The 12,215-nt window shown below is 30.2% G+C and overlaps 1 protein-coding gene across 3 annotated transcripts in view; it reads left to right on the top strand.

Moving 5' to 3' along the window:
* The first annotated feature begins 1,707 nt into the window (after window positions 1–1,707).
* LOC113371286 (heterogeneous nuclear ribonucleoprotein 27C) overlaps window positions 1,708–12,215 on the top strand; it is a 47,963-nt gene continuing 37,455 nt past the window's right edge. For all 3 annotated transcript variants that reach the window (XM_026611921.1, XM_026611929.1, XM_026611937.1), the window contains exon 1: window positions 1,708–2,061. In XM_026611921.1, the coding sequence (XP_026467706.1) occupies window positions 2,024–2,061 (38 nt within the window). In that variant the 5' untranslated portion in view covers window positions 1,708–2,023. The remainder of the gene's footprint in view (window positions 2,062–12,215) is intronic.

The following is a 12,215-nucleotide window of genomic DNA, read 5'->3' as shown; positions in this document are numbered from 1 at the left end:
AAATATATTAAGGTAAATATGATTCGTTTTACACGAATTTTCTGCATCCGGGTATCTAAAACAGTTTTTAAGGATATGTAGTAAATTTGATCTAGTTTCTGCCAAGATAAATAAAAAAGAGTGTTCCAAACAAAGGTATTGAGTAATTTTAAGAAATTTAGAAAAATGTCCTAAATACATAATTGCATTTTAAGTGCAGTGTCAAATTATTTTTATGCAAAATTTTTGTATAAAGTTTATAAAACAGTTTATAAGAAAATTTAGTGAATTTTTTCTAGTTTCTGCTAAACTAAATAGAAAAAAGCGCACAAATTCAAATTTTTGTGTTATTTAAAAAAAATTCGAAAAATATCTTGGATCCATAATTACAAATTAATTGCAATTTTAAATTATTTTTATACAAAATTTCTGTATCCAAGCATGTACAACGTTTTATAAGAAAATTTAGTAAATTTTAATTAGTTTCTGCTAAACTAACAAAAAAGAGTGCCCAAATTGAAATTTATATGTTATTTAAAAAAAATTAGAAAGAAGTCTTGGAATCATAATTACAAACTAAGAGCAATTTTAAATTATTTTTATACAAAATTTCTGTATCCAAGCATACAAAACATTTTATAAGAAAATATGGCAAACTTTAACTACTTTCTGCTAAATTAATAAAAAAGAGTGCCTGAATTAAAATTTATACTATTTAAAAAAAAAATAGAAAAATGTCTTGAATCCATAATTGCAAACTAAGAGCAATTTTAAATTATTTTTATACAATATTTTTGTATCCAAGCATATAAAACAGTTTATAAAGAAATGTAGTAAATTTTAACTAGTTTCTGCTAAACTAACAAAATAGAGTGCACAAATTAAAATTAATATGTTATTTTGAAAAAATTCGAAAAATGTCTTGAATCCATAATTACAAAGTAAGTGCGATTTTAAATTATTTTTATACAATATTTTTGTATCGAAGCATACAAAACAGTTTAATTAGAAATGTAGTGAATATTAACTAGTTTCTGTTAAACTAATAAAAAAGAGTGCATAAATTAAAAATTATGTTATTTTAAAAAAATTAGAAAGATGTCTTGGAATCATAATTACAAATGAGGTGCAATTTTAAATTATTTTTAAGCAAAATTTTTGTATTCTAGCAAAAATGTCTGTCCAATTTTAAATTTGAAAAAAATGGACTTTTTTTGTCAAAAAATGTTATTTTGGTCATGAAATATTTTGGAAATTTTCACATTATTTAAAAGAATTTAAAAAATTATCCTGAAACATCTTAAAAACGCACTCACTCTCCTAAATTTAGTCTAATCATACAAATAATTATAAAAAATCACTGATAATGTCAAAAATGTCTAAAAAAAAAACAAAAAAATAATAATCAGAGACAGATATGAATTTGCAGTAAATTTTATCTAGTTTCTGTTAAAAATGAAAAAGAGTGAGTAGAGCATGTTAAAACACGATATAAAAACAAACGCTAATTGCCAATTTCTATTATATAAATCTTACAATCACCTTATTTTTATTTCAATCAATCAGCACTCTCAAAATAAATCAAATGATACAAACACCAATTTAAATATTATATCGAATGTGTCATTTACCCATTTCGAATCTCGCGCCGCCGCTTTCGCATCTGGCAATCCCCGTGCGCCGACAGCGCGCGTCATGTAGGCCATGAATTACCGGAAGGCTAGCCAGTAGAGTAATCGTAAAAACAAAATAAAATCATTTTAGTTTGAGTTAGAACATGTGTTATTATAAGTTAGCGTAACACACAAAAATTAATCATAAATGTCTGATAATAATTGGTAGTATACTTGTACAGTAAATTCTTTATTTTCCTTTTCCCAATCTTTTTCTAAAAGCGAGTGTGGTCATACTGCTGTGGTAATTCGTCACCGAGAAGCGGATGAAGTTTATCCTCCATCATTAGTGAAGGCTTTGCTTGTCAGAAGAGAGAGGAGTGTTGGTTGCCGGTGTTTATTGTAGTTTTAATTTAATTTTAAACTAAGTTATGCGTATGACCCAAGACATGGACGATGATGAAAAGGGGTAAGTACAAATATAAACATCCTATCAATATTACATGTATAAAACGGTGTTGAAGTGACGTAGTATAATAAGGTCATGCATACTACAAGTAAACGACGTGTAATATAAGCACGATTTATTACCATGGACTGTGATTTTGTGGTGCATTCGGTGCGGATTGAGTTTATTTGTGGTTTTGGGGGCTCTTGGTGAGGTTATTTTACTATTTAGACATGTGGCAGATTCTATGACCGGCTGTCGGCCAGCGACCCCAAGCCGACTCGTTGTCGGCGGTCATGGCCGAACGAATTTTTTTTTTCGAGGCAAAAATTTTAAACGAAATTTCATTAAATATAATTGTAATTGATTTTGTTGATTTGTGGACTGGTTTTTGGCACGGGAAAGCTCGGCGTGAAAAATGTTGGTTAAAAGGACGCCACGGGGATAATTTGGATTTTGGACGGGATTTTTGGCGTTTTTCTTGGTTATGTGACTTATTTTGGCATTTTTTTTATGTTACAGCATAAATTTGGTAAATTTAGCATACCTATAACATGGGAGTGTGTAAAAACTCAGTTTGACGTGAAAATTCATGTACAAGGTATGAAATTACAAATTATGTATTTGAACCCACTCCATTTTGATAGCAAATTTTCCATTGAAAATTCATGTATATACAAGGTATGAAATTAGACATTTTTTCCTTAAAAGTTGTATGCTATTGTATACCTAATCTCACTCCACTTTCATAGAAAATTTTCCATTGTAAATTGATGTCCAAGGTATGAAATTAGTCATTTTTTCCTTAAATTGTATACCTAATCTCACTCCATTTTGATTGAAAACGTTCCATTGAAAATTCATGTACAAGGTGTAACTAGTATTCCTATACTATTGTATACTTATTAATCTCACTCTATTTCGATAGAACATTTTTCATTTGGAAATACTTTAGATTATTTGCTTAACTTCTATTTTTCTTTATGTATTATCAATACTCTTCTATTCATTTATTTGACCCTTTGGCATTTTTCTATTTTACAGTAGATAAATGCATTATTTGCCAAATTTAGCAATCTCCTAACATAGGAATTTATAACCCAGTTGTCCTATATATTCAAGTACAAGGTATGAAATTAGTCATTTTTTTTCTTATAAGTTGTATATTTAATCTTACTCCATTTTGAAAATTTTCCATTAAAGTTTCGTGGAGTTAGTTTGATGTGTAAATTTATGTACGAGGTATGAAATTAGTCATTTTTTTAAACCTAAAAGTTGTATACTATTGTGAACTTAATAACTCCATTTTGATAAAAAAAAAATCAATTCAGAAATGCTTCAATTTATTTGCTTAATTTCTGTTTTTCTAGATCTATTACCGATTTACTTCTATTCATCTATTTTTACCCTTTGGCTTTTATGTTACAGTTGATAAATGCATCTTTTGCTAAATTTAGCATATCCATGGTAAAGAAATTTGCAACGACTCGGTGAACTCAGTCATTTTCTTTCTTACTCCATTTTGGTAGAAAATTTTCCATTGTAAATTCATATACAAGGTATGAATTTAGTCATTTCCTTCTAAAAAGTTGTGTACTTAATCCTGCTCCATTTTGGTAAAAAAAAAACTTCTGTTTTTCTATATATACCAATTTAGTTCTTTATTTTTTCCCTTATGCATATGAATATGGGAGTGCATATTTTTATGTTGCACTAAATAAGTGCATCATTTGCCAAAAATAGCATATCCATGATAAAGAAATTTGTAACGACTTGGTGAATTCATAGTCATTCTCTTCCTTACTCCATTATTTTGGTATGAATCTTTCCATTCAGAAATACTTATTAACGCATTACCTTTGATTTTTAGCTTCAACTTTTTGATTCATCAAACTATTAAGCAGACTGCTTACTAAAGCAGACTGTTTACTTAATATTACTGAAAGTTCCAAGCCACACGAATATTGTAGACTCGTGATCAATTTTTCATAATGATTCTGTGAGCAGGTCCATAACATAGGTATTTGTAATAACATAGTTTGTAGTGAAAATTCATGAACAAAGCGGTAAATTGTAGTCATTTTCTTTGCAAAGCAATCTCTAATCATTCCATTTTAATAGAAAACTTTCCATTTTAATAGAAAACAGAAACAAGATATGAATTAGTAACGAACAGATCTTAGTAATTTTTGTATTTTAAGTTATTGCAAACACTATGAATATTATGGGCTCGTGATCAATTTAAATCGGGTTTGAATGAAGATTTCTGTGATTAGGATTTGAAGAAAAGAAATTCTATTGGTATGCCAAATTCATTTAAGTCGTTTGTGGAAGTTTTTGAGATTTGTATTACACATGATTTGCTTTCTTTTAAGAAGCTGGTTATATGATTTGCCATAATAGAATAGTGAAAAAACTAACAAAGTTTTGTTTGAAAGGATGATTTGCAATCGTTTATATGTGTAACTGTAAACAATGTTACGTAGTGTTTCTATTTTGCCCTGAAACTCTACATAATTATTTTGAGGTTATATAATTTCAATGGAAAATTGATTCATTTGATATCAATGGGAATTGAGAGGTTATGTATATAAAACAGTTCACTAACGTATAAGAAGGTGTGATACATTAGTTTGCATCAACTTATGCCCTCGTATTAACAATTCATGAACTTCCATTAATATTTCTGTGAAAAATATATAAATTTTAATATATTAATATAGAGTAGAATTTTGGTATTTATGTTCTGAGACGACTAATACTGCATACCTGCTCTTATTGCTTTATTGTTTTTATCGTATCATTTTTAGTTCGGATAGTTATTATTCATAAGCAAGCTGTTTATCTATTACTGAAATTACAAACTTCAACCAAAAACATGAATATTGTTGACCCGTGATGATGAATTTGTTTCGGGTTCATGTTAAATTTTTTGTGATGTGGCCTGGGAATTTTTTTAAATTGTTTGTCAGGGTACAGTTTTAAAATTCATCAGTGCTGCTATAAAAACAATTTGATGTTTGTATGTATAGTCAGTGAGTTCACAAGTTTATTCAAAGTTATTCGAGGAATTTTTGGTTATGTTTCTAAAATTTGTGGTAGATATCTTCGGAGTGGCTTTCATCATGTATGTTTGTGTGTATGTATAGTTGTTGCAATTGTTTATAATTTTGCTTCCTAGTCAAAAGATACTTCAGAATTAATTTTAGTTTTATGGGTTTTGTTGAATTATAAAGTTTTACTTCAATTTTATTCTGTTTTTTGTTATCATTGCCAATTGTTAGAATTTTCACTAGTACAGTCTGATATCCTTTGTTTTCTCGGCATTTCAAATTACATATTTTGAATCTTTGGCGACTAAAAATCTTTGTCATTCTTTATAATTATTATATTTATCTGTATTATTTTTATTCTAATGTAATAGTTCTTTAATGTTTTATTAACTTCCTAGAGGAAATCGAAAAAGAATTTTTTGTCTATCTATACGTTTCAAAGGTTTCTGAACATTTTGGCGTATCTTAGAAAACTGGATGTGTATCTGTATGTGCGAGTACAAATGTTTATCGACGATTTCGAGAGCACGGATTTACTGATTTAAGTGATTCAAAAAAAAACATTCTATTTTTGTTGATGGAGTGGAGACGTGTTTGATTAGTTTTTGGCATAGGCAGGTCCAGTCGTTTCGGAGATACGGGATAAAAACATTTTACAAGTTTTTTGATTATTATTACTATTATTATCGTTCTTATCATTTTGATTTGATTTGTTTTGTTTGATTTTACATTTTTTATACATTTATTTCAATCAAAATTATGTAATGTTACAAGATGTTTTAATAACAAGTGTAACAAATATAAAAAAAAAACAGGTTTTGATTAGATATTGGCAAAGATCAATTTTTGATCAACTTTACAAATGTTGATTAATTTTGGAAATCGTAATGAATTTGAGCATTTTAAAGAAAATTAGATTCAAAAGTATGTGGTAATTATGAGCATCGTCAAAGTTTTGAGCAATGGTTTATGTCAAATTTTCGAAGTTTCAAATTTGAAAAGTTTCTAAGACTGAGTCGATTATTAGGAGGGCAAAATGCCGCCAACAACTAGCTAATGCCACGTCTCCCCAGTGTCAAATTTAACGATAAAATTTATTCGAAAGTACGCTAACACATTTCGTCTTAATGTATATCAATAGGATGGGAGGTAGGTTAGTCACTGAGTTCACAAAATCATTTCAAATCTTCGGTCCTGATATTCTTACCACCTGTTACTTAGTTTTGGTCGCGTTTTGAATTGGCTAATGAAATCCGCATCGATTTTTGTTTTTCGCAAAGGTTTTGTGTTGTGTATTATTTCGGTCTTGGCCTTTGGTCGATCGATTCGCACGTTCGCACGCGTGTGCGTCTGCGAGCACCGGTGCGGGTTGCGGGTTACTGCGTAAATAGTGCGTAGACTGAAGAGGAGACACACTACACAGATATATATACAGTAGAACTCCAATTATCCGAACTCCGACAATCCGAATCGCCGATTATCCGAATCACTTTCAGAAAAAAAATTGTCCAAAAAAAGTCTAAGTGCGCTATTATTCTTCCACCAGCAAAGCCAGTGTAGGCACATTGTTTGTTTTGATTTGACGGAGATGTTTGCAAAACAAAGATTTTTATTTCTAAACTGGTACTTTTTTTTTTAACTCGTTTAAGTACATTTTATTTATATTTAAAACATGTGAAAATGTCATGTTTCTTTCATTTAATTCAATAAAAAAATAGTGCAATATCGAAACGTAACTTTTTTTTCTCTCCAATGGCAATTTTTAAAAAAAACTCCGATTATCCGAATATTTGATTATCCGAATGGGTCCCGGTCGCCATTAATTCGGATAATTGGAGTTCTGCTGTATATATGCACATGTGCAATTAATTTATTAATAATTGGGTGATATATACTTGGGTAGATAAATACTACATAGGATTAAACTTACACTTCTTTGTACATTATTTTGTAAGTTAGCATTTGTGGATACGAATTTAAAAAGTAGCGCGTCGCATCGTGTCTTGAGGCAATTTGCTGGAACCTCCCGTACCAAAAATTTTTCAAAAAAGTTTTGAAGGCATGTTTTTAAGGATTTTTGGACCCCCCTCCCCTTTGGTGATACATAGTGGTATTCAAAATTAGCTTCCCTTCCCCACTAAACATCAAGTGTATTTTCAGTTACGTGATGAAACTGTAATTTTTAACTTCCCTTAGGGTAAGTTATTGTAATGGGCCGAAAATCGGAATTGAAAATTTTTACATTTCTCGTCGTTTTGAAGGTTTCTGAACATTTTGGCATACCTCAGAAAAAATGGATGTGTATGTGTATGTATGTATGGATACAAATTTCCAGTCACGTTTTAGGGCGCACGGATCAACCGATTTGAATGGTTCAAAAAACATCCGATTCCTATTGATAGGGAAAAGAGCTGATTAGTTTTTGGCAAAGGCAGGTCCAGCCGTTTCGGAGATACGGAGCAAAGAGTGCAGAAAATAAAAATCGAATTTTTGAGAGAACAGAGTATCCGATTTGAATGATCTAAAAAACATTCAATTAGTAATGATTGGGAGAAGTGTTTATTAGTTTTTGGCAAAGGCAGACCCAGCCATTTTGAAGATACGGAGCTTAAATATGTAAAAAATGGCAGTTTTTGAGAGAACTAAGCGACCGATTTAAATGATTCAAAGAACTTTCTGCTTGTCTTAACAAAATAAGCGATTTTGAAAAAAAAAATTGACCCTTTTTTTTCAAATCATTCAGTAATCCTCGAACATTTCGTTACGGTACGGGAAGTTCCAGCAATTTGCCTTAAGGCACGATGCCACCACCCCACTAGTTTTTTTTAAATGTTTAAAGTTTTTCAAAAAATTAGTTAAAAAATGAATACACGTGATATCTTACTATACCCCTCCCTCCCCAGCGTGATATTTTGTGATTTTTTGTCTAACCCCCCCCTCCCCCTAAAAACCTCATGTGATTAATGGACGCTCCCTTAGAACTCTGGAAAAATTTTTCAGATTTTTTAAATTTTTGAAAAATTGATCTTTTTGAATTTTTTTTTTTATTTTTAAATATTTTGGAAATTTTGAACTTTTTTCAAAGCAATCGTGATACGTTAGCTGCGTAGAAATATCGAAGCGCGTGAGCGCCGCGTAGTATAACGGATAAACTTTAGTTCGGAACCCATAGAAATATACAGAAAATTTGTTAGATATTGAAATATCTCTAAAATACATCATAATTTGAAGTGCATATGTCTAATGATCATTTTGACCGCCAAATGACATTTTTTTTATTGGATCTTTGAAACCGCTAGACATGTCTTTCCAAAAAATGGATTATTTTTATTTCATCAATACAATTAAAATGTTTTTTGAATTATTCAAATAGGATGATCCGTGTTCTCGAAATCGTCGACGAAAAATTGTATCCGCACAAACAATTTTTTCTAAGGTGTGCCAAAATGTTCAGAAACGAATTGAAATTGATAAGATTTTTGGCGAAGGCAGGTCTAGCCGTTCCGAAGATAAGGGGCAAAAAATGCCAAAAACGGTAACTCAGTTTTTAGGAGAACGGAGCGTCTGATTTGAATAATTCAAAAAACATTTTACATCTTGTATTAACAAGATGAAGAACTGATCAAATTTTCATGAAGGTAGGTCTAGCGGTTTCGGAGATCTAATGAAAAAAGTAAAACAAGAAGCCATTTGGCGGTCAAAAATGATCATTAGATATATGCACATCAAATTATCAGGTATTTTCTAGAAATTTTAACAATAAGTATAAATTTTGTTTACATTCCTATGGGTTCCGTACCAATGTTTATCCGTTAGTCGGCGGCGCGGCGCTTACGCGCTTCGATATTTCATCTCTATGCAGTTCAGAATTTCCAAAATATTTCAAAATACATTTTTCTTCAAAAAATCTCTTTTCTAAAAAAAAGTAAATTTTTGTCAAAAATTTGTAGTTTTTCAAAAATCTAATTTTTTAAGTAATTTTTTTTTTGAAAATGTTAATCTTTTTAAAAAAAAAAAATTTTTGGTACGCAAGTTCCAGCAATTTGCTTTAAGACACGATTCCATGCGCCCCACTAGTTTGCGATTTTTTTGACAAAATGCCAGCTGCATTTAGTTTCAAAAGTTACAGTAATATTATCTTTCAAAAATCCACATAACAGCAAAAAAAATGTAATGTAGTAGTCTACATAAAAACAAATATTTTTTGGCAATCCAAGCCACGTATATCTCTTAGAATAAATAAAATATTTATTATAAGAAAAAATTATTTACAAAAAAAAGGTACATGGGCATAGAGAGATATATCACCTAGTTTATATATCATGTACCTTAGAGTTTTGCATTTTGTGGAAATTTTCGGCGGTCAGTCGCATAATAATTCGGCCTAAAGCTGAAACGTAGTACCGTATTCTTAGAATCGACCTTGGCCGTGCAAACGGCACTCTTGCCGGTGTGTGTGTGCGTGTGCGTGTGTGTGCCATTATTGGGCGACGCACTGCAGAAATTATGCGAACAAGTTAAAAAAATATAAGTTATTGAATGGATATCGAATTAATCGAAATTACAATAAAATTGAGACACAAAATCGTTTGATGATATTTTTTAACACCAGGATCAAGGGAGTTTGGTAAAGGTTGAAGTTACAAAGGGCTGCTCCTGGACAAAATAGCTCCTCCTTTTTTTACGTTGTTCACAACAGAGTAATAAAATAATATGCTTGAACGTTTTCCATTATTTACATACATTTTTCATCTAGTTAAATTTGATTTTTTTTTTTTAATGAGTACTAACGTCGGTACATCTCGAAGTAAACTGATTTCCCATCACATTCAATATCAACTAACAGCCTTTTATTCGATTACCTTTTTTGTATTACAATAAAATGAACGACCATTATTTTTAACATCACTAGTACCCGCTAATATCTTTGTAACGGTTTTTTAAATTTTCAAAATTGTTTCAAGATTTTTGGCTAACTTCTTAGAAAACAAACTACAATAACAAAGTAACAAACTATACTGATTTGAAATAAACTTTCATCAGCATGTTACAGTCAAATCTTTATGCAAGAAATAATAAATACATTTGCCAAGAAGATTCCCAAATGCCTTTGATTTTGTTCTACTGCCCAATTTATTACAATTACATATTAATACTAGACAGTTGATTCTTTCATCATGTTACGTTAACAGTTAGACGTTTTGTTACAAACAACAGGTTCTCTTTTATAGATTTGACGATTTTTATGTAAATTTTCTTTGATTTTATGGGTTCATTCAATGGAGCCCTAAAAATAACAAACAAGTTTGTCCAGGTTGTATAAAAATTGGACTTGTTTTGAGGGAGAAAAAGGGATAATGTATAAAGAGTCAACGTTATAAAAAGTCTAAGACTAACCCAGGCGTTGGATTGCCTTCTAAAAAAATAATAAACAAAAATAATATGTAATATTAAACACAGCAACACATATGAATATATCTGAAGTATTTACAGACAATCAAAGTCAATAACAATTTTTCAAAACAATTTCTGCTCGATTTTCCCATAGCAAAAGCTTGTTTTACAAAATTTATTGAGAACTTATTATTGAATTCTTATTATTGAATTATTATTGAAGACACAAAAGGCGATTGTCTGAAGTTGTCATCATAACAATTCAGGCAATAAATTCAAATGGAAAATTGCAATGCAAATATTATTTGTTTGTGAAACTAGTGTAAACTTAAAAAAGAAATTGAACAATATTAAATGAAAACGTAGTACAGTTAAATAAAAACGTCCAAGATAATTATAAATTATAATCATCTTTATTAACTTCCCGTAGGGTAAGTTATTGTAATGGGCTGAAAATCGGAATTGAAAATTTTTACATTTCTCGACGTTTTGGCATACCTCAGAAAAAATGGATGTGTGTGTGTGTATGTGTGTGTATGTATGTATGGATACAAATTTCCAGTCACGTTTTAGGGCGCATGGATCAACCGATTTGAATGGTTCAAAAAACATTCGATTCCTATTGATAGGGAAAAGACCTGATTAGTTTTTGGCAAAGGCAGGTCCAGCCGATTCGGAGATACGGAGCAAAGAGTGCAGAAAATAGAAATAGAATTTTTGAGAGAACGGAGTATCCGATTTGAATCATCTAAAAAACATTCAATTAGTAATGATTGGGAGAAGTGTTTTTGGCAAAGGCAGGCCCAGCCATTTTGAAGATACGGAGCAAAATATGTAAAAAATGGCAGTTTTTGAGAGAACTAAGCGTCCGATTCAATTGATTCAAAGAACTTTCTGCTTGTCTTAACAAAATAATTGATTTTGGAAAAAAAAATTTGTTCCAACTTTTTTTTTTTTTTTTTTTTAAGTTTTTTGTATATCGAAAATATTTCAGATTTTATTTTTAATTCTGACTATTAGTTCTAATATACTTTACAAATAATTTCAACTTTGCAATTCAGTTTATATAATTCTTATAAATATTCGACAATGTTACAATATTTATAATAATCTATTTGAAAACATTCAGTATTCCTCGAACATTTCGTTACGGTACGGGAAGTTCCAGCAATTTGCCTTAAGGCACGATGCCATAACTGCCTCAAGACAGAATTCCACTTACAGCTAGTTGATATTATAATTATAACACAAATCCAGTTTAAGTTTCTATCACATACAAAAAACTGAATATATGTGAAAAAGGCTTTTTTTTTTCAAGAATTTCAAAATTCTCAAATCTTTTTTTTCAAAGTTTCAAAAAATTTTAAATGTTTTTCAAAAACTTTAACTTTCTACTTGAACTTGAAGTTCTAGAATTTTATCCTTAAGACACGATGCTATGCACCATTAATTTTCAAACTAGATGCAAGTGGCATGGTCTCTTTACCTGTTTATTATATAAAATCAATTTGATATGATAAATTCCTTGTCAACAAAGTGTTCGACATTTCATTACCTATACATTTCTTCAACCAGAAGGAGTTGAGAAACTCTGTTCCAGATAAAAGTTTGCCGCAAATTCTCTTCGTACCTGAATTTTTCCTACAAACTTTTCGATTGTTTGCTATTTTTCCCAGAGACTGTTCCAGGTATACTAATCGCCTTCAGGTTCAGTAAACAATACCTGAC

Source organism: Ctenocephalides felis, unplaced genomic scaffold (assembly GCF_003426905.1).
Source record: "Ctenocephalides felis isolate EL2017-DRISC unplaced genomic scaffold, ASM342690v1 CF-g0.4_SCAFFOLD_00845, whole genome shotgun sequence".
Taxonomy (NCBI): Eukaryota; Metazoa; Arthropoda; class Insecta; order Siphonaptera; family Pulicidae; genus Ctenocephalides; species Ctenocephalides felis.
The sequence above is the reverse complement of the archived record's forward strand: the minus strand, read 5'-3'. Positions and strand labels throughout refer to the sequence as shown.